The 22,576-nt window shown below is 38.0% G+C and overlaps 1 protein-coding gene across 5 annotated transcripts in view; it reads right to left on the bottom strand.

Moving 5' to 3' along the window:
• ERO1B (endoplasmic reticulum oxidoreductase 1 beta) overlaps positions 1 to 22,576 on the bottom strand; it is a 61,079-nt gene that overhangs the window by 16,016 nt on the left and 22,487 nt on the right. For 4 of the 5 annotated variants that reach the window (XM_027596156.2, XM_027596151.2, XM_027596155.2 and 1 more), the window contains 7 exons: positions 19,037 to 19,078; positions 17,025 to 17,107; positions 11,935 to 12,008; positions 5,629 to 5,749; positions 5,442 to 5,488; positions 2,173 to 2,181; positions 305 to 331 (listed from right to left, as the gene is read on the bottom strand). In XM_027596156.2, coding sequence (XP_027451957.1) covers positions 305 to 331; positions 2,173 to 2,181; positions 5,442 to 5,488; positions 5,629 to 5,749; positions 11,935 to 12,008; positions 17,025 to 17,107; positions 19,037 to 19,078 — 403 coding nt within the window. The remainder of the gene's footprint in view (positions 1 to 304; positions 332 to 2,172; positions 2,182 to 5,441; positions 5,489 to 5,628; positions 5,750 to 11,934; positions 12,009 to 17,024; positions 17,108 to 19,036; positions 19,079 to 22,576) is intronic. The other variant, XM_027596152.2, reaches the window with a different exon arrangement.

Below are 22,576 nucleotides of genomic sequence, written 5' to 3'. Positions count from 1 at the left end.
AAGCAGTCTGGATCAGTGGTATATACAGAATGAAAATAACACTGAGAAGCTAATTATGAAAACCTGAGGCCAGTATCTGCCCTGTAAATTTCCCTAATACTGATTATTCTTGGCTGAGCAATAGCCTCCAAATTGTCAAACCACTGTATCCTAAAATACAATAACTTAAAATATGTCATTTCCTTTCAAACACTGTCACAATTAGTTGTCTAGGTAATGAATCCTGAACTTACAAAAATATATTAAATAAATCCATACTTTTCCAAGAAACCAATAAATTTAAAATGCAGACATATAAGTTTACCTTCCAGCCACGTGTAGAATGATTCTCCTTTAAAAAAACACACAAACACACACAGATTTGGGTTAAAATATTTTAAACAGTCATTTACAAATCAGAATAAATTAAGTATATAAAATATTTCCTATGACAGACTAAGGAATATCTCTAGAAATGGCCACTGCTTCTTGTGAAGTAGAAAAATCGGCATATGGTTCTAGACAATAAAGCCCTAAAGTAATTTAAGCAACTTTTGGACAATTTTCTTATAAATGATATTTAACTAAGCAAAAATTTTAAGAAAACATTTCAGTCAAAATATTATGTAAATCTTAATCATTAGAAGGTGAAAGAGCTTAAAAATTTTAAATTTGCTTTTGATAACCATAGGACTCCTTAAAAATTCTAGAAAAAACAGTGACTTATAATACAAAAATCAAATCAGTAATTATTCCATTTTTTCCTGAGCAGTAAAGCTATGTATATTACCTCAATTATCTAAGACTACTAAATTTCGAGGGGTAACTTTAAAATCCCTTAATTTTCGAGATAATTTTTCAGAAAAGTCAATGACTATTATACAGCGGGACCTGACTTACCTATGTACCAATGCTAAAAGATCTATTTCTAGATCAGTACTGTTCTGAGTGGAACAAAAATGGCAGTCAATACAGATCAAAATAGTTAAAGATAAGTAACTCACAAAATGCATTACTTTATTTAAGAAAAGCAAAGCATAAGAAAAACCCAACACATAGATGAGCGGAGCAAGGAGTCTAGGGGATAAATTAGATGGTGAGGAATTGCTTTGTTTCCTGAGAGTCTTCACACTTTGTAAAACTACACAAACATCTTCCCACAGACTAATTCATTCAACATACTCTTCCTAAGGGCCATTCATCATGAGCTCACTTGTTTACTCGAGAAACCCCAGATGCTATCAGGGAAAGTTGAGCTCCCAAGTCCTCAATAATCTGGCCTCTCACCTTTCTAACTTAAACCACTCCCACATAAAGTCTTCCCTACTGCTCAGAGGGTCTCCCCAAACATGCCTGATCCTTCCCTTTCCAACTCCATGGTCCATGCCATTTTCTCCTGATCACACACAGGATCCGATTCTACTAGACTACATCTGTCCCAGTACTCAAGACTCATCTCAAATGGCACTTCCAGACCCCACCCCCCCCCCAGTGAGACAGGCTCTGTCCCACGTCTGAAGAGCTCTACCACCTCCTACTGCTTGTACTCTGTATGTGCAGCACCTCTTATTATGTACAGTGCTTATCATTCCTGCTGTATACTGTCAGCTCCTGCAGCGAAGGCGTCATGTTTTACACATATTTCTATCCTGCACAATGCCCATCACTGTGTCCCCGAACACAGATAAGTAAACATCCATTTGAAATAATTATTTTGACTGTTTGGGGGCAATTTATTATGACTGATATTCATCTGGTAACCTGGAATAACCAACTGTTGATAAATCACTATTCACCAGATTAAGTATTACAATAACTGAGATTATAAGTTACAAAGTCAGTAAGAAAATAAAGTCACAAGACCAATTATTGGCAAAACTATCTTAACTTCTCTCCATTTCTTCAGAACATATTTTAGTAGATTATAATAACCAGATAACTGGGAAGTCGGAATGTAATCCTGGTTTCTATACTAAACATTTAAGTAAAAGGGAATTTATAGTTTTTTTTAACCATAGGGTAAATTTACATTATAAAACTCTTATTTTTTTGTCACCATTCTTTGGTAGCTATTTCTGAAAAAATAGGATAAATATTTTCTTTTGAATTAAACAGAGGAAAAATCAAATTTTGATCATTAAAAACATTTCCTCTATACCTGAGGCATACCCAAACACAAGAATTTTAACTCACCATCTTCTCCTGAAAAAGAAAACAGTAAACAGGATTTTAGAAACTGTCCTCCACAGTTCAGATTCCAATTTTATTTACTTTAATATGAGATTAAAACACTTACTGTGTGTTAAACTATTAATTACACTATGGACCTTGGTCAGGGTGTAGTCACCCTGCAAGTGAGACTTCTTAAAAAGAATATAGGCCCAAAGTACAAGATCTTCGTATGTTTTATACAGTAAAAAATATCAGAAAGCATCTAAAAATACTCCTAAAGATCACTAGTTTCAATAATTAGCCAATGGACACAGGCACTCCTTTCATCATTATATACACAACCCTCTCTTCCAAGCTGCTGCTCCTCGGCCTATACACACCTTAAGAAAAGTATTTCCCAAACCGTGGTCAGTGAAACCCTCACTGGGGGTGCCACGGAGCTGCCCAGACAGGGGGAAGCAGCCAGAGGTTGGGCTCTCAGGAGCAGAGCAGCTCGGCCTTTATCGGCTTTGTATGTGGACTTCTCATACCGGGTTTCATTTTAGGGAAGAAAGGTTCTGTGGTTCAAAAGCTGTTGGAAAGCCAGCTGGAGAAGCCTCGCTGTGTGGCTCAGCAAGAGCATGCAGGCGGCCGAGCCGGGACTGCTGAGGAGCTGCGAGCTGACACCAGCAGTTGCCATGGGCACAGCACACAGAGAGCATCAGCCCGAGCCTGCCTGATTACTGCACGGGTTTCTCACCTGGCAACCAGGACCCCTGCTCTCCCCTCACCTGGTGCTCCGTCTCCCTTCTTTCTTAGTCCGGTTTTCTTCCCCCTCTTTCTGCCTCTGTCTTTTCCTACGTGGCACTCTCCTTCCTCTCATCTTTCCAGCAGTCTCACGTCTCTAATTTGTCACAACATGGACGTGCGGTATTTCTTAGGATGTGATGGTTTCGTTAAATGAACTATATTTTCTGCTTTAATAGGAAGCGATCATATTATTCAACCATAAAAAAGAAGGAAATTCTGCCACTGGCAACCACAAGGATGGAGTCCGAGGACCTCATGCTGAGGGAAGTCAGTCAGAGAAGGACAGATACTGTATGAGCTCTCTTGCATGTGGAATCTAAAAACAAAACAAAACCCTCCAAGCTCATAGATCCAGAGGACAGATGGGTGGTTGCCAGAGGCAGGGGGTGGGGAGTGGGCAAAACACGTAAAGGGTGTCAAAAGGTACCAGCTTATAAGTCCTGGGACTGTCATGTACAGCATGTCAACTACAATTAATAACACTGTATTTGAAAGTTGGTAAGAGAATAGATCTTAAAAGTTCTCATCACAAGAATAAAAATTCTGTAATTATGGTCACAGATGTTAATTAGACTCACTGTGATCATTCTGCAATATACACAAATATTTAAACATTGTATTAAACACCTGAAACTAATACAATGTTGTATGTCAATTCTACATCTATTTAAAAAAATATTTTAAAGAAAAAGAAGATGATAGCAGGAGGGGAAGAATGAAGGGGAGTAAGTCGGAGGGGGAGAGGAACCATGAGAGACGATGGACTCTGAAAAACAAACTGAGGGTTCTAGAGGGGAGGGGGGTGGGGGGATGGGTTAGCCTGGTGACGGGTATTAAGGAGGGCACGTTCTGCGTGGAGCACTGGGTGTTATGCACAAACAATGAATCATGGAACACTATATCAAGAACTAATGATGTAATGTATGGTGATTAACATAACAATAAAAATTTTTTTTAAATAAAAAATAAAAATATTTTAACTCCAATCCTAAAAAAAAAAAAAAAAAGTGATCATAGAAAAGATCTGAAAGAATACCTACAAACTCTGTACTATGGAAGAGAGGTGTGGAGGCAGGGTGGGTATGGGGGAAGGGTAGGGGGGAGCTTTCTCTTTTTACCTTATATAACTTTTGTGTTGTTTCCATTGTGTGTGTGTGTGTGTGTGTGGTTTTCATTTTTATAGTAAGTTAGAAGGGTAAAAATAGCAAAAGAGACAAAGAATAAGAAACCATGCACACCTTTTTCATGATCCAATTCCCTTTTCCAGCAGTATCAGAATGAATTTGGGGAAGAAAATGTGCCGCATTGTAAGACAGTGAGCATCTAAAAGCAGTCCCTTCGGTCAACCTTTCTGTGTCTCTATGGCTCTCAGAAATGCCTTCAAGATACAAATCTAGACCAGGAAATTCAAGTTCTTAAATCAACCCTGGTCTAAAGAAAACATCAGAATGGCAAGTCAATTACAGGGCTGCTCCCAGGGTTTGGCTCCTTGCTGACAACAGACTGAGGATGTGCCCAGTAAGTTTTATGTTGATTAACCTCCAAAAATGCTGTCCCATAGAAATATAATGCCAGCCACATATGTAATTCCAAATTTTTTCTAATAAAAATTTCTAGTGAAGTTTTTTCTAGCATCCGTGTTTTAAAAGTGAGAAGCACACATGCGCTCCAATGCGATAACTGTGTGAGGCCACAGCTAAAGGTGTCCTATCAAACGGTAAAGTTCTGCTTAATGACAAAATATTTTACATTGCTTCAGTTCTTAAATTTAAACAAACAGCCAGATGTAAAAGTTGGTTCTGCACCAGCCGTATTTCATGTGCTCAACAGCCCGGTGTGACAAGTGGCAACCTAGTCGGCCGGCGCAGGTTTACTGTTGTGCTGCAGGCATCCTAAGTGTCTTCAACAGCTCTGCACCCTTAGCACTCAAACGTGGTGCGTGGACCAGCCAGCATGCTGGGCATCACCTGGGAGCTCGTTAGAATCCTGGGCTTCACCCAAGACCCACAGAATCGGAACCTCTATTTCAACAAGGCTCCGAGGTAGTTTGTATGCACACTCAACTCTGAGAAGCACGTTGGGAGCCACTGGTTCTCAAACATGCCTGTGTGCTGGAATCATCTGGACAGTTAAAAAAAAAAAACAACACTTGGGTGTAAGCCCACAGATTCTGACTTAATTAGTATGGGATAGGGCCTGGGCATCCAGATTTTTAAGAGTTCCCCAGGAAACCTCTTATATCTATGGATTACTCATATATTTTGATTTATTTCCCATAAAACTCCTGTTTTATTTAGGGCCTGGTACATATCAGGCACTCAATAAAAGCCAGTAATTATGTAAAACATGCAGAAAACTTGAGGCTGAACTATGAATTCACCTTATACTTTTGATCACTCAAATTAAAGAAAATATAGTTGAAAATTTACTCAGATTAAGTTTAGTTACAGAGGCATTTTGTAAATAATCTCTAAAGGCATGAAAATGTATGAAAAACCCACCTCGGCTAGGTGCCAGAGGATTTAAAGGACGATAAACAGATCGAGGCCTGAAAAAGCAAGTGCAAAATTCAAACATAAAATGATTTGACTTCTTTTACATCATTTTTTTTTCCCAACAGAACCCTACTCCCCTTCCTCCATCCTCCCTCTAGCCGCTCCTCCTCCTTCCCCTGCCCCCTCCAGTTACTTGAAACAGTTTTCTTCGTAGATGCTGTTCCACACTCTCCATGCGGAGGACCCTTTATAGCCAGTGTAACGCTCGGGGTTCAGCAACAGGTCTACATACTGAGCAGCTGGAGATCGCTCATCTGAACAAGAAACAATTCATAAAAACCACCCACAGGTCACCAGTTGTCTGAAATGTAACACTGTAACACAAACGTAACTACCAAAAGGTCAGAGAAAGGCTACGCTTTTCAAGTAATCTCCAACTTAAACGGTAGAGAGGTTAGCACACTTGTGACTGTACTTGACCCGGGATAACTCATACTTGTGAGAGGAAAAAACAACTCCTCCCTTTCCTCTGGATACTCCGTGCTCTCTTAAGTAACAGAACACTCCTGACCTTCTTAGAAGCATTCATTATTCTTAAGTTTTAACCACCCAGGATCAAAAAGACCTTAACAGAATCATAATCTGTTCCACTATTTGATAGGATTTCTTCCCTGTGCATACACCTACCCAAACACATGCTTAGAAACATTTCTTTTTAGCGTATATTGTACTAAAAAGAGATTTTCCTGCTATTCTCTACTTTGGACTTATGAAATAAATGGCTCAATAACTTTGTGATTCAAATTTGATCACAGAGTTACACAATGCTCTAGTTTAAACCAATACACATTACGGTTTATTTTTATCGCTGTTCATACAGAAGTGCTTTTCCCCTCTTAAGCCCGTATACAGCAGGCACAACTTCAGGAACTTGTTAAGACATATAAATTAAATAACCATTTTCTTTTTTTAAGATTTTATTTATTTATTTGAGAGAGACAGAGAGAGCGAGCACAAGCAGGGAGGGGTGAAGAGGGAGGGAGAGGGAGAAAGAATGTGAAGCAGACTCCCTGCTGAGCACAGAGCCCCATGCGGGGCTTGATCCCATGACCCTGAGATCACGACCTGAGCTGGAACCAAGAATCGGACGCTTAACCAATTGAGCCCCCCAGACACCCATAAATAACCATTTTCTGTGTTGAAATCCAAATGAGTCTTTACTAGATCTCTACTATTTGGGCATTTTAATAGAGATCTCCGAGGGATACAAAAGATAAAATGGTCTTCATTATTAAGGCTTACATTCTGGATAGAAAAGGGAAATACATGCTTTCATACCTACAGAAAAATTAAAATGATCATGCTTCACAAATGGATGATCATAATACATGGAAACTAAAGCACTATTTATGTTGACACAGATGTACTCCTTTATTTGTATGCTTCTTACCTTTTTGTGTCACGAGATTAAATCATAGTATGCAGGCACCAGACTGAAAACAGTGGCCAAATATGGTCATTAAAATATGGTCTTTTTTTTTCATTACTAATATATTTTCCTTTCAGCCAACAGTATTCACTGAGCATTCAGTGATCACAAATGAGATTATCTGTAACCCTAAGAGGACAATAGCATCCTGAGCCATACCTTCCAAGAACTACCTGGTACTTTTTGTAAGGAAGTAGGAAGAACACAAATATAATTACAACATATCACTACTAAATGAATTATATCTAGCTTATAGACAACAGAAACATGAATTGAAGAATATTGGCTGTATTTTTAGCCCTAACATTATATAGATACTCTACAAGTTAAGGCACAGAAAACAGGTAATTTACAGATGAACAGAAACTGTCCAAGGACATGGATTGATTTGAGACTTAAAAACGGTAATTTTAAAAAATTTTCATTAAAAAAAGAAAGATTCAAATTATGGAGTGTGGCTTTTAAAGTTCAAAGAGAAGTTTTACAATTCACTAGTTTCTTATATATTTTTAATTTCTTTGAGTTGTTCTTAAGCTCATTTGCAAAACTGATCTGATTACATATAAGCTTTACAAATATTAAACCTACCATAAACATACACGTTCATTGAGATATATATGTACACATGTATAAAGAATGTGTGGGTGCATGTAAGTTTACACATATGTGGGGTCATCTGCGAATGTACACATCAGACTGATATCAACCTCTTCACCCAACAAAAGCAACTGAACAACCAATAGAGAAAAACAAGATTCAGATATTAAGATACATCTTAAATCATTATACCTTAAGGGAGTGACAAATCACAAGAGTTAAATCAAGTATATCAATGTTTAATTTAAAACTTTTATTCTCAATGTCCTTAATGTGTATTCCCTTAATTTAATCAAAAGCGGGTTGTTGGTTTTTTTAAGTGGTTTCTAAAAATTTTAATACTTTTTCAAATCATGAAAAGGTGGGTCTTGTTAACTTATAGACGGGGTTAGCAAACTATGACCCACAGGCCAAATCTGGTCTGCGTATTTTTTGTAAAGAAAGTTTTATGGGAACATAAGCCACGTTCGTCTGCTGCTTTCACACAATTACGGCACAGTTGAGTAGTTGCAACAGAAACCGTGCAGTCCACGAAGCCGAAGATATTTACTATGTGTCCACATACAAAAGAAAATGCTCGTCAACCCCTGACCTACACCAACAAGAACTTCATGGCGTCTAGATGAGGAAGCCGGTTCCCCCATCCTTCCCCTGGGACCACCTGTGACATGATTTTAATTAATTTGTTCAGAAACTACAGCTTCTTTCCATTTGCACAGCCATAGCATTCACTTGGATAATGCTCCTGGGACCCCTAATATGTCCTCCTCCCCAAATGCTTTCTCTTCTTCCTCCCTTTATAGAGCTCTTCCAAAACTGTTCTATTTGACCATGCTAAGAGTTACCTAACGATTCAAAGACTGTCCACTGAATCAAATACCTAATTCTGGGAATTCATCAATTTCAACTAGTGTTTTTTCTTCCTTTTCAAGTATACCTTTTTTCCCAACTGAATTTCCTTTTCACTGTCTTAACTGAGTATTAGTGTTAGGAGGCTACACGGCATGTTCTAGGATGAGAGCCAGCCCTCCACACCTCCTAACCCAAGTATCTCTTCAGACATAGCACAGGCCAACTTAGCGTGCAGGCTTTTTGTTTGTGGACACAGATAAAAAAAATACTGCTGTAGACTCAGGATTGAGCCTCTCACCCTCCATCACCAACTCTATCCCCGACTGCTAGTAATGCATTATTAAAACAGAATTTACTCTGGGCGCCTGGGTGGCTCAGCTGGTTAGGCGACTGCCTTCGGCTCAGGTCATGATCCCGGAGTGCTGGGGTCGAGTCCCGCATCGGGCTCCCCACTCAGCGGGGAATATGCTTCTCCCTCTGACCCTCCCTCCTCTCGTGCTCTCTCACTCTCTAAATAAATAAAATCCTAAAAAAAAAAAATAGAATTTACTCAGGTGAGGAGAATCTATAGTTTATAAAGCTCCCAAGTCATTTTGATACACAGCCAGATTTAGAAACTATGGTTTTAAACAATATTTAAATTAATGAACATGTTTTAAGGGAAAATATAAAAGTAAAAATCTGTCATACTATATAGGTTATTTATGAACCAACCACTTCATTCAGCAAACATTTATTGAGCAAGTACCATGTCCAGGCACTGCTCTAGGCACTAGGGATAAAGTAGTGAACCAGAAAGACAAAGCCTCAGGTGGCTGACAATCTAGTTGGAGCAGACGGACAGCAAACAGATAAACTAAATAACCCGCCCCGCACTCTCTGATAGTCCTCAGTACTCTGAGAGCAGGCAGCAGTGCCAACACAGAGTGAGAGTGCTTTCTATTTTCTACAAGCAGGTGACAGCAGGCTTCTCTGATGAGGTGACATTTGAGCAGAAACCCGAAGCAAAAGAAGCCATGCATAAAGGTAAGAGTGACTACAACAACAAAATAGGAGTAGGGAAAGCAGCTTACCTTAACCTGTTAAATTATTTAAAAATCTACTATTTGATCTATAAGGATCATCTTCCCTTAAAGACAGAACAACAACAAAATAGAGAACAGGGGTGTATAGATACATTCCAATAAACTGGGGTGAATATTCTTTAGATTGTTTTAATCCAATGGTTTTAGATAACTGAAATAACTAGACAATGACTCTAAAGCCACTCTGATGTGTTTTTACAAATTGTACATATAAATCATAGGGATATCCACGAACATCACTACCCAGAGGAATAGCGGTAATCCAACTAGTAGAATGGTTTATATGTTTAAGGACCACACAAAATATAAAAATTACTAATTTTTTAAATTATGAAATCCTAAAAATCTTAAGGAATGATTTTATATAAATTCTTACAGGACATCTCTTTCATTTTTACAATATAAGAAGCTAATGTTAAAAAATTAGTTAACACTACACTGATGAGAAGTAACTGAGTACATCATTGATCATACCAAGTGATCTCTGCAATTGAGTAGCATTTTTTGGTAAATACCTATAATAGAAATATATATTTACATTGTTTACTATGAGAAATATTCACAGAAATGATTTTTTAATCTAAAAATCTGTTAACTAAGCACTACTAAAAATATTTTAATCAAAGAATAGGTAAAATGATAAGCTGGCAAGAAGTGAGTGTTGAACACGAAGTATAATTAGAATGACAACCAAAGAGCAAATGAAAGAGTAAGCAGTGACGTCAATACTTAACCTAGGTACAACAGCTTGCTTTGATGAAACCTTTGCCAATTCTAAATATCATAAAGTAGTATTTTATTAATTTCCCATTATATCCAGATACCCAAAGAAACTTTATCTCTTAAAGATATCCCTGCTGAGGCGGGGGGACGGAGGGTGGCACCTGGGTGGCTCAGTCCGTTAAGCATCTGCCTTCGGCTCAGGTCATGATCCCAGGGTCCTGGGATCGAGTCCCTCATCAGGCTCCCTGCTCAGCCGGCGGGGTGGGGGGGGTCTGCTTCTCCCTCTCCCTCTGCTGCTCCCCCCGCTGTGCCCTGTCAACTAAACAAAATCTTAAAAAAAAAAAAATCCCTGCTGGGGGTGCCTGGGTGGCTCAGTTGGTTGTCTGACTCTTGATTTCGGCTCAGGTCATGATCTCAGGGTGGTGAGATCAAGCCCCGAGTCAGGCTCCGTGCTCAGCCCGAAGACTGCTTGGAATTCTCTTTCCCTCTCCCTGTGCCCCTCCCTGCCGCTCACACTAGGTAGGTAGGTAGGTAGATAGATAGATAATGTACATATATAGTGTAGGGATATCCTACTTTAAAAAAACAAAAAGATGTCTTGCTGAAACCACATAAATCATGGTGATAACATTCCACCTCCTGGCAACTTCTCAACTGACTGTACTATTGTGGCAGCTCCCTGTAACTTACTCCATTGTAGACTGGATGAGTAGCACAATTCTACAGATGGATCTTCTAAAGCCCTTTAGATAGCTTTGCCACCACTCGAGGTGCTTTCAAAGTTCAGAGGAACTCTTGCTGTCTCCATCTATGCATGCCTGAACCCCAAATTCTTTTCCACAACCCATGATATAAAGGTAAAAAGTGAAGAGAGGCCAAATGAATGATTTAAGCCTACTTGGCACAATTCTTGGGAATATTCTCCTTAGATCAAAACTTTTGAGTCACTTCAATTACCTTCTGAAGTAAGAGTCATGGTAGTTACTGTTAAACATTAACTCTCTCTTTGTACTGTTCCAGGGGACTCTTGGAAAGAGGGTTGTAGGGAAGTCAAATTAGAGTCCTGCCCAATATTGCAAGGTGTCTTTATATTAGTTTGTTGGGACCTCCAGAAAATTCCAGTGTGAACGTGTTTGTATGTTCACAGACCTAAACTAAGTGGCTTGAAATAGAGGTCCCTAGGAGATGGTATGTCATGATGGAAAAAATATAGGTATGGGATCCAGTCAGATCTGGGATTGAATCCTGTCTCAGCCTCTTGTTACTGTGTGATTCTGGGCAAGTTAGTCTTTCTGAGACTCAGTTTCCTCGGATATGAAATAATACATACTTATTAAGGTAACTGTAAAGATTAGAAATAACGTACTTAAGGCCCTCAGCACAGAGCTTAGAACATAAGCTCTCAATAAATGCCATTATGAATAGTAAGATCCACACAGCAACATTCAGTGTATTCAAGTTAAAACTGATTCATATTTTCATGGATTTCAATTTCTCATAAAAGGATTAAGATTAATTGAGGCGCCTGGGTGGCTCAGTTGGTTAAGCAGCTGCCTTGGGCTCAGGTCATGATCCCAGGGTCCTGGGATCAAGCCCCACGTCGGGCTCCCTGCTCAGTGGGGAGCCTGCTTCTCTCCCTCTGCCTGACTCTCTGCCTACTTGTGTGCTCTCTCTGTCAAATAAATAAATAAAATCTTTTTAAAAAAGAGGATTAAGGTTAAAATAACTTCATTACAATAGTTTATTTTATTACCATCAAGTTCACAAAAGTGATCCTGTGAATCATCATATCTTGCCCAGTCAATGAAAGCTTCTTTGCTTTGATTACTAGGGGAAAGAGGGAATAAAAAAGAAAAATGATTAAATCTGGAGTTGAAAATGTTTACACCGCATCTTATATAATTAAAAACAGATAATCTGAGGTCACGTCTTTAATTTAGATAGTTTATAAATTCAATTAGTGGTTACATGAAGGAATAACAAGTTATATGAAAAATATAGATATTAATTTCCATGAAGGATTTTTATTTAACTATACTAAAACCATTATTAGCCCTAGAGTTCAATAATTAACTGGAAAATTCATTTACAAATACATGAGATGTAGTTAAACACAAAAGTCAACCTAGCCTTTTCAATTGACTTAGAAAGAGAAGTAATCATTTTTTCTAAAATAAGAATTAAATTTACATTCATAATTCCTTTAATTTAAACTGCTTCTGTATTTATAGAACAAAAATACCAAAAACTGCATTTCTAGGATCTCCCTTCCTATGTGTTATTCACTGGTAACACCAATGTCACTTTAATCATGGCATATCATTCATTTTCTATACTACCTCACATTTAATAAAATCTATAATCAAGATTGCTACTTGGAGAACTAATAGAGGAACTATAGTAATTCAAATAAACTTTGACCTATATTCACGTTAACCTATATTCAGGTATACATGTATATATGTAATGGCAACATCTGTAAGAGAACTGTTCTTCTTCATTTACCACACAATAGGAAAAATAATGTAAAAAAATTATTTGTGTACCAAGTACAAATGACGTAGTTCCTAAATATGTTACTATCATAGCCAAGAATATATAAGGCTGGCTGCACTCCAGCAACTTTATCAATAAATGTTTCCAATTTAATTCATGGTGGGATTTTTTTTCTCCTATGGGAATACTTAATTAACTTAATACAAGTTAATGGAAATACTTGTATCGTAGTTGACTCAGCTGGAATACAGGATGCGATAAAACACGAATGCCTAAGTTCTAGTTACAGCTAAGATGATTGATAGCCATAGTTACGTTTAATTAGCTAAGTCTTCTGTTTGAAAATAGTCAAGGACAAAGCAATTGTGACATAAATTCCTACTTTCTTGTTAACAATATGACTAACTTAGAGGAACTTTTATCTTTTGAGCATCCTTATGTGATGATGCTTTCCTGATTGTTTCAACCTAAACCCTGCCTGAAAGCCATGGCAGCAGAAAAGATAGGGAAGGCTAATCTAATGCTAACAGAGCTGGCCCAGTCTGGCTTACAAATGAGTTAGAAGGAACGTAGTCCAGCTTTTCTAAAAGTCAGTTTGAAGATGGATGCCAAACTACTTACCTAACAATTTCCTGGGCCTCACCCAGCGCTTCCTGTCAAGATGGCGCTGAGTTAAAGTAGTAGCCTTAGAAGTGGGAAATGCAGGGGCAGGAAGGAACAGGGTAGAGTGATTTCCAAAGGGCATGACAAAACTTTTCAGGGTGGTAAAAAGGATAACCATCTTGATTAAGCTGATTTTCATGAGTGGACACTTGTCAAAACACCAAATGGCATATTTAAACAGGTACAGTATACTGCAGTTCAATTAAATTTCAGTAAAGCTGTTTAAAAATTATAGTACCAATTGTTGGAGAAGTTGTGGAATGAGGTCTACGGCCATACCACCCTGAACGCACCCGATCTCGTCTGATCTCGGAAGCTAAGCAGGGTCGGGCCTGGTTAGTACTTGGATGGGAGAAGTTGTGGAATGAGGAACTCTTGTACACTACTAGTGGCAATGTATTTTAGGAGTCATTTTGGGAAAACCACTTGGCAGTATTACTTAATTCCACTTCTAGGTATACTCTACACAGAAATGCATACCAAATGCACCACCAAATGTCCACCACAGTATTTTCTGAAATGGCTGCAAAGTGGAAAACTCCAACTATCAGTGATAGGATGGAAACATTTTGGTGCAGTCTTAACTATGGAAACCAATGAAAAAAGAATTAAATGCTACTACGAAGTTCAAGAACATGAAGGATTCTCATGACATGATGTTTAATAAAATAAGCCAGACACAAAAAAAATATGTTCCATATTATTTCATTTATATAAATAGGCAAACTTAATCTCTGCTACTGTAATTCAAAATCGTGGTTAACTGTGAACGGTGGTAATGACCAGGAAAGTACACACAGCCATCTTTGGGGCAGAAAGTACACTGTTCTGAATGGTTGCTGCAGAGTTGGGTTCACTCTGTAAAATTAAACTGACCTTTATGCTTAAGATTTGTATACTTTATTATACCTGTGTTATACTTGAATTTAAAAGTTGAAAAAATAACTTCTGTTCAAAATATTTATAAGCAAAATTAAAAGATAAGCCCTAACAACCCATATAGCCAACAAAGAATTATTATCAGATTATATGAAGAATGCCTACAAATGAATAATAATTTAAAAGTATAGACTGTCCCACCTCCACACCCCACCCTACCCCCCATGGAGAAACAGCAGCAAAGAATATAAACAGGCACTTTACCTTAAAATCCTACAATGACTTAAGGCCCAATCCCTGGATGACTTCTCTAGTTATATTCTTTCCTGGGTAATCCCATTCAGGTTTATGGTTTTTACACACCATATATTCACACATGACTCCCACATTTTCTCTCTCCCCTGAAATTGAGACTTGTGGATCCAACTACCTGCTCAACATCTCCAATTGGATGTCTTACAGACAGCTCAAATGTAGCAAGTCCAAGGCTGAACTATAATTTTCTATCAAACTTGTTCCTCCTGCAAGTATCCCCAGTTCAGTAAATGGCAACTCCCATTTTTCTAGTTCCAAATCTTGTAGTCATTTATAGTTCCTATCTTTTTTTCATACCCCACATCAAATCCTCCGGCAAATCCTGTCAGCTCTATCTTCAAAATCTATCCAGAATCTGACCCCTTCTCATCATTTCTACTGCTATCACCCTAAACTAAATCACCATCCTGTCTTTCGTGGATTACTACCATAACCACATAACAAGGCTTCCACAACATAACACCTGGCTCCCTCAAAGCATTCTCTCAAAATCCTCCAATGACTTTTCAGTCCACTCAGTTTAAAAGCAGTATTCCTAATTGTTTTCAAAATCTCCACCCCACCCTACCCCTGCCCCCATCCCTAGCATCTTCTGACTCGGTCTTCTACTACTTTGTCCTGGACCACTGTACACCAGCCACACTGGTCTTCTTGTGATTCCTCAAATACAGACACACTCCTGCCACAGGTCCTTTTTACTAACAATTATGAATGCCTAGATACTCCTTCCCCAGGCAGCCATATTATGACTTATGACTTACACCTTCATGGGCATTTTGTGCAAATGTCCCATTATCGCTGTGGCTTTCTCTCACCATCCAATTTACAACAGTGCAACTTCCCCGCCCCAACCCCCACCACTCCGAGCCCTCTGTCATTCTTCTCTGCTTTACTTCTCCCGGGCACTCATTATCACTTTACTTACTTCTTATATGTTTTACTTATTAACTGCATATCTCCAAAGAGGATTATGCTACATGAGAAAAAGAATTTGTCATGTACCCCACTATATGCTTAATACTCTAGAACAGTGCTTGACATATTGTAGGCATTCATTCATTCATAAGAAACACAAATATTCAATAAACAGAGAAAATAATGCTCAAACTCATTAGTAATCAACAAAATATAAATTAAACAAAAACGAGATGCCATTCCACGTGCAAACATTATCAATTTTCGGCAAGGATGCAGAGAACCAAACAAGTTCTCAGCACTGGAGGCAGTACACAGCCACACAGTGCTTTGGAAAGTCATCAGGCAGTATCGAGACTAGGTACACGTGGGCAATCCTAAGATTCAGCAATTTTACTAGTGCATGCCAAATTTCCTCGTGTACACCAAAAAAATTATCAAGGGTGCTCAAGGTAGCATAATTTGTAGAAGTAAAAAATCTGAATAATTCAAATGTCTATCAGTAGGGGAACAGATAAGTAAAATAGGAGATAGTCATATGATAAAAACCATTCATCAGTTGAAAGAATGAGACAAATCTCCATGTTTTAACATGGACAGATCTAGAAAGCAAAATGTACAGTGTAAAAATAAATTTGAAGAATGTTAAATACAGTATTATTTTATATAAGGGAAAAATAAAATCATATATAAAATAACCATCATTACATATAATAAAAACAAAAGCATAGACGGATATACAGCAAATTCATGATAGTAGTTACCGCTCAGAAAGAAGGAAAGAAAATAGGATTGGGAATTAGGGTGTAGCGGATTTCAAATTTATCTTTGATATTTCTCTTTTCTTAAAAACATGGTAGAAAAAGTATCTATTCACTTGGAGTGAATTTATTATATTATCTTATTATATTATCTTCTCCAGTTTTCTGTTAAAATTTTTCTTCAATAAATAAGACTGATAACTTTATCAAATCTTTAACAATTATAGTACCCAAATGCCAACCTAAGCAAATAGGGAAATTAAAAAGAATATCAGTAATAATCCATTCCCTACACCCAATTATAGATATGTTCAGTCATTTCATAGTGCATGATCTGAGATCACTCACAAATTATGTTGGCCTTCAAAAGGAGGTTTTTACTTAGAGGAAATAAGGAAAAGTCATTAGAAAAAAAAAAAACAAGAAACTTAATAGTTATGGTAATCATAACTTTCCCTGTTCAAATGTAATACACAGATTGAATTACTGTTTACAAAAGGCTTAGAGGTTCAAGTTCCTTTTAGTATAATAACCAGGAAGAATGGATCCATAAGCCCTGCTACTTGGGCAATCTTCTATATTTTTACATTTTGATAAAGTCACTATTGATGATACATTCTAGAAATTTAAGAACAAATCCACTAAGAGGAGGAAGCAAAGCAATCATGAAATTTAGGATGAAGAATAACTTCTTCCTTTTAAGAATGACTTGAAACTTTACTGTTTTATCAAATATCACAAGAAAAACGGAAGATTTCTGATATAAATATACTAAATAAGAGAATATTTTTTATACTACTAAAATAAAACTTGCCTTAGTGTGCTGTTAATTGCTCCCAGTTTATTAGCTTGCTCACAATCTTCTAATTCTTTGGTATTGTTTGCTACTTTCGAGTACTGAAAGGAAGTACATAGTAAGTTTAGTAATAACTATTACCTTTCTCTTTATTTCAAGTTCCACTGGCAATCTGTCAACAATGATACAGATACATCCCATTATCAATACCTCTCACATATGTAGTCACAAATTCCCACCAACTAAAAAAGACATTAAAAACAATTAGCATTGGTATGTTGGTGATGATGTAAATTGAGAAAACCCTCTTGGGAAAGCAATTTGACAATGTTTATCTAAGCTGTAAAAATGCATAAACCCTTGAACCAACAGTCTTACAACTGAAACCATATCCTGAGCAACACTTAAAAACAAAACCACAGGGCGCCTGGGTGGCTCAGTCGGTTAAGCGTCTGCCTTCGGCTCAGGTCATTATCCCAGGGTCCTGGGATCAAGCCCCACATCGGGCTCCTGGCTCGGCGGGGAGCCTGCTTCTCCCTCTGCCTCTGCCTCCCCCTGCTCATGCTCTCTATTTCTGTGTCTCAAATGAATAAATAAAATCTTAAACAAAAAAACAAAACCACAAACGAAGTACAACCACTTTAGAAAGGTATTTGGTACTATCTCATCATGTTGAGATATGAGATAGGCATAACCAATGGCCCAGCAACCTTACTTCTAAATATCGATTTAGGAAAACTCTTACATGCGTACACAATAAGACAAAGGATGAAAATGCTGGTACATCACTATTTGTAATAGCAAAAAACTCAAAACAATTGAAATGTCCATCAACAGAGGAAAAGCTAACCAATGATATACAATTGAATACTACACAACTATTAAAATTAACAAAGCTACATATATCAACAGAGACAAAATTTCGAAAGCATAATGCAGAGTAAAAAATAACTGAAAAAATATATATTTTTAAAGATTTTATTTATTTATTTCAGAGAAAGAGAGAATGAGAAATAGAGAGCACGAGAGGGAAGAGGGTCAGAGGGAGAAGCAGACTCCCCGCAGAGCAGGGAGCCCGATGTGGGACTCGATCCCGGGACTCCAGGATCATGACCTGAGCCGAAGGCACTCGCTTAACCAACTGAGCCACCCAGGCACCCTGAGAAAATATTTTTAAAATAAAAAATATAATCTTAATGTTTTAAAACTACGTATTAAAAGATCTATACATTACTTGTGGGTACACGTGCAATGGAAGTTGAAAAGTAAGAAGTATTGCAAAAGGACACACATCCATTTCAAAAAAGTGGCTATCTCTGGGGAGGGAGGAAACAGAATGGGTTTGGGAAGGAGTCCAGAAGGGATGTCAAATGTCTCTAACACTTTATTTTATATCTGAAACAAAAATAAAGGAGAGTAAACACAAACAAAAAGACCATACAGGGCAGAAAACACAAAAAGAAAATGGAGAGAGAAAGCAGAGGGAGAGGGTATGATGATCTTTATTCTGTGTACATGACAGTGAAAAACTAGAAGTAAACGGTTATCTAAAAACACGCACAGCTAAGTAAATTATGACATGCTTATAAGAAGAAAAGGGTAATCTTTTAACACAGCAATATTTTAATGCCATTTAAAAGTACTATGCTCCAAATACCTTGATCTAACTGTTTGGTCTATAAAATATAATCCTGAATAGGACAGGTTGATTAGTTGGAACACAAGACTAAAAATACATGCACGATATAGCACCTGTTGCACAGGCCATCTGATACTGTGGTTATACTATACTTCTATAGTTCTTCTAAAGAAAACAGAATTGAAATATCTCAAAAGAAGCTATATAATTTAACTATAAAAACATACAAGCTCTCTGCTTGCTGCAAGAATTAGAAAGTTGGGACTGTGGGGCAAAATGTGCCCACTCCCAACTAGCCCCAGTACAGTTCCCTTCTGCAACCACTGTCAAGCAGTAAATGGTAAGTTTCACAATGTAAAGCAAAAATATTCAAGGAAGAAAAGTGACTCACCTTATTAGAACTCCCAGCTTTAATTCCGACTGGAATTTTGCTCTTAAAAGAATAGCAACAAGAAAAATTTAGGAAGTTATCTTTTTTTTTTTTTTGAGATTTGTTCACAAATTAGTAATGCCATTGCTCAAATACAAAGCCTATTTTAGTCTATGATGAAAAACTGAACACTCAAATTCTGTTTTCATACTACCTCTTTTAAGATAAATGGTAAAGAATTACACCAATTTATGGACTTGTAAATCATAGTTTAGCAAACTGAATGACATATACAAAATAAGAGTGTCAAAATCAGCTATAATTTGAGCTCATGCAGTATGGAATAGTTTACATAATTTTTAAGTTAAAAAAAAACCTGACAAAAATCACTTTTCCACAAACTTTCTTACCACAGAAACAGAAGCTCTAAAAATTTTCAAAGTTCTTTGAAAAATTTTATGCTCAATCTTAATTTCAGCTCTAAATTGACATTTAAAGTGAAGGCAGTTTGGGACTAATACCAAAAGAATTAGTTCTTTGGTCCATAGGATTCACCTAGGGTTTACCAATCTAAGTAATCAGGGTTTACTAATAGAAAATCCACATGTATTGCTTCCAATGTGGCCTCCTACCCAGAGGCCCTAAGACCAGTGGAAATGAAAAGGATTTCAAAAATGTTCTATTCCTACCTTAAACTGACCAGCAAACTAGGACTGTGATAGTAATGAATGATATGATGAAGAAAGTTTGACCAAGTTTGTTTTTTGTTGTTCTGAATTTACAATGTAATTCCTACTTCCTTTTAAGAATGTTGATGTATGGGTGTGAAGAGGCTAGAGATAGAAGATGCTCTGCTATTCATTGTAAGTGTCCTTCCACCTACATGTTGTAGAATTTCAAATTGGTCACTGATCATATTTCTTTGGTGAGAATGTGTTAAAATTACAACAATCTTTTAAAAAGATGATGCAGTTCTATATTGTGCTATGCCTGGTCCTAAGTGGAGCCAGTTAAACAAGTTTCATATGTATTTTTCCAGTGTTAAATCTCACACATTGTACCCTTTGGAAATTTCCTTCCATCCTGAAGAACGAATTGAAGAGGCCATATATATATTGCCTCCTTATCCTTGAGATTTCACTATCTTTATGTTAAAAGTTGTGTATAATTGTTAAAATCTATGAAAGAATAAAAAGTGGATTTAAATTAAAAAAAAAAAAAGAAAATCCACATGTAGATCCAGCTTTCTTTTCTACAAAGCCAATAATTAGTTTTGGGGCTTTAATAAACAAATCTAGAAATCATAACCGGTTTATCAGACACAATTTTAAACAAAAAATCAAATCTGAAAGCAGAAAATCACAGGTTGGTCCTCTGATCAATCTAGGGGACCGATTTACAACATCTGAATCTACGGCATAGCAAATTACCTATTAAAATCTTTTCATGTTTCATGATAAATTTTAACATAGGTAAATTTAACCAAATATTCAGAATAAATATCTTCCTGTCAGAATAATGGAATAAATAATAAGAGATATTTCCCTAATCAATAAAAAGATTAATAGATTAAAATGTTACTTGCTGTCAGTATTTTATTATTTCGGTGTTTGCTAGTACATCTAACAGAAGGCAGAAAAGACTATAAAACTCAAGTCAAATCTAGCAGCCACGCACCCTGAATTTAAAACGTGGAATAAATACTAACCAAAAGTGACTTCTGGCTGCAGTGTGTCCTCTGACTAGTACAGTATAATGTGCTAAAACCAAAATCTTTAGCAGCTTTTTTAAAGGTTTGATGCTACTAAATGCAGTAACTTGACTTCCGCAAATCTTAACAACAAGCCTTCCAGAAATACTGGGGTAGGCATCACAGATGATTGTCATGAACAACAGATAACAATCACAAAACAGAATTATTAGAAGTAATGATAAATGTAAAACTAATAACTAAAATCCAGCATGAAACAAACCAAACCGAGCTGGGACTGAGGCCGGGAAGATGGCAGGGTAGGAGGACCCCAGCTCACCTCACCCCGTGGGCACAACTAGGTAACAGAAACATCAGCACAAATAATCCAGAAAACAGCCCAGAGTCTGGCAGAACAAACTCCACAACTAAAGGCAAAGAAGAGGCCACATCGAATTGGGCAGGAAGGGTAGAGATGCAGTGGGGAATCAAACAGGCCTTGGCTGTCCACAGTCAAGAGCTGGAGGCACGGAGAGGGTGAGAAACAGACTATCACACGTGCACGGGGAAGACCAATCCCCATAACTCTTGACTTTGAACGCCAGAGGGTCCAAATTTCATGAGTTCCTACAACCAGCGGGACTTGAAGCCTGGAATCTGAAAAATCAGCAGCTCCACTCTGGGAAGAGTCTGAAAGGCATTAGGAAGTAGAGTTCCTGCTCTTAAAAAAGAGAGCATGCAAACAGCCCAGGTAGCTACAGCACAGAAGCAGCAATTTGAAAAACGCCTAGGGCATATGGGAGGGAGATTTACTTAACTAATCTCAGAGCATGTCCAGAGAGTCAGGGATCACAGGGAGAGACCCTTCCAGGAACAAAGGAGGCAGGCACCATTTCCCTCACCCTCTACCCCTAACCCAGCATAACACATAGGCATCTGCAGGAACCAGCACTATGCAACACCCCCTACCTAAACTGCTTACACTGAGCCCTACCCCCACCTTGGGCAGATCCCCTTTTCAACACATTTGCCTCAGTTCTGGCTGCGGATCCCCTCCCACAGAAGACCACCAATGTAAACATCGCCAATGCAGCTTCTCCTGACCCACACGTTGCAGGGCCTTGGTCCAGGAGCTGTGGGTCCTGCAGAAACTCAAGGCACACCCTGTTAAAACTGGTCCCCCACCCACACAGCCTCCCAACCACCAGTGCAGGCAACAGGTATCATTTCACAAACAGACCAGCACACCTTGTTAAAATGTGCCACACCCCAGCAGGGCACCAAACAACAGCCCACAACAGGCTAAGAGAGCCTCTGCAGACAACTAGACTAAAGGAAAAAAGTAGCCAGGATACAATAGCAGAGCATATGCAACACACATAGGAGACACTCCCTGAACTGCCAGGTCCTGGAGAACAGGGGACAACTGCACTGCGGGGCACTACAGCACCTCTTCTTCATAAGGCCATGAACTTCAAGAGGACGCATAGCTGACTTTGCCAAACACACAGAAACAGATATAGAGAATAAGACAAAATGAGATGAGGAATATGTCCCAAATGAAAGAACAGGACAAAACCACAGCAAGAAAGCTGGTGCAGCCACTCTGGAAAACAGTACAGGGGTTCCTCACAAAGTTGAAAATAGAGCTACCCTACAACTCAGCAGTTCCACTGCTGGGTATTTACCCCCAAGATACAAATGTAGTGATCTGAAGGGGCACATGCACCCCGCCGTTTTTGCAGCAATGTCCACAATAGTCAAACTATGGAAAGAGCCTAGATGTCCATCAACAGATGAATGGATAAAGATGATGTGGTATATAATATACAATGGATTACATAGCCATCAAAAAAAAAAAGAAATCTTGC

This window comes from Zalophus californianus, chromosome 15, assembly GCF_009762305.2.
Source record: "Zalophus californianus isolate mZalCal1 chromosome 15, mZalCal1.pri.v2, whole genome shotgun sequence".
Lineage (NCBI taxonomy): Eukaryota > Metazoa > Chordata > Mammalia > Carnivora > Otariidae > Zalophus > Zalophus californianus.
This window is presented reverse-complemented; position numbering and strand designations above follow the sequence as displayed.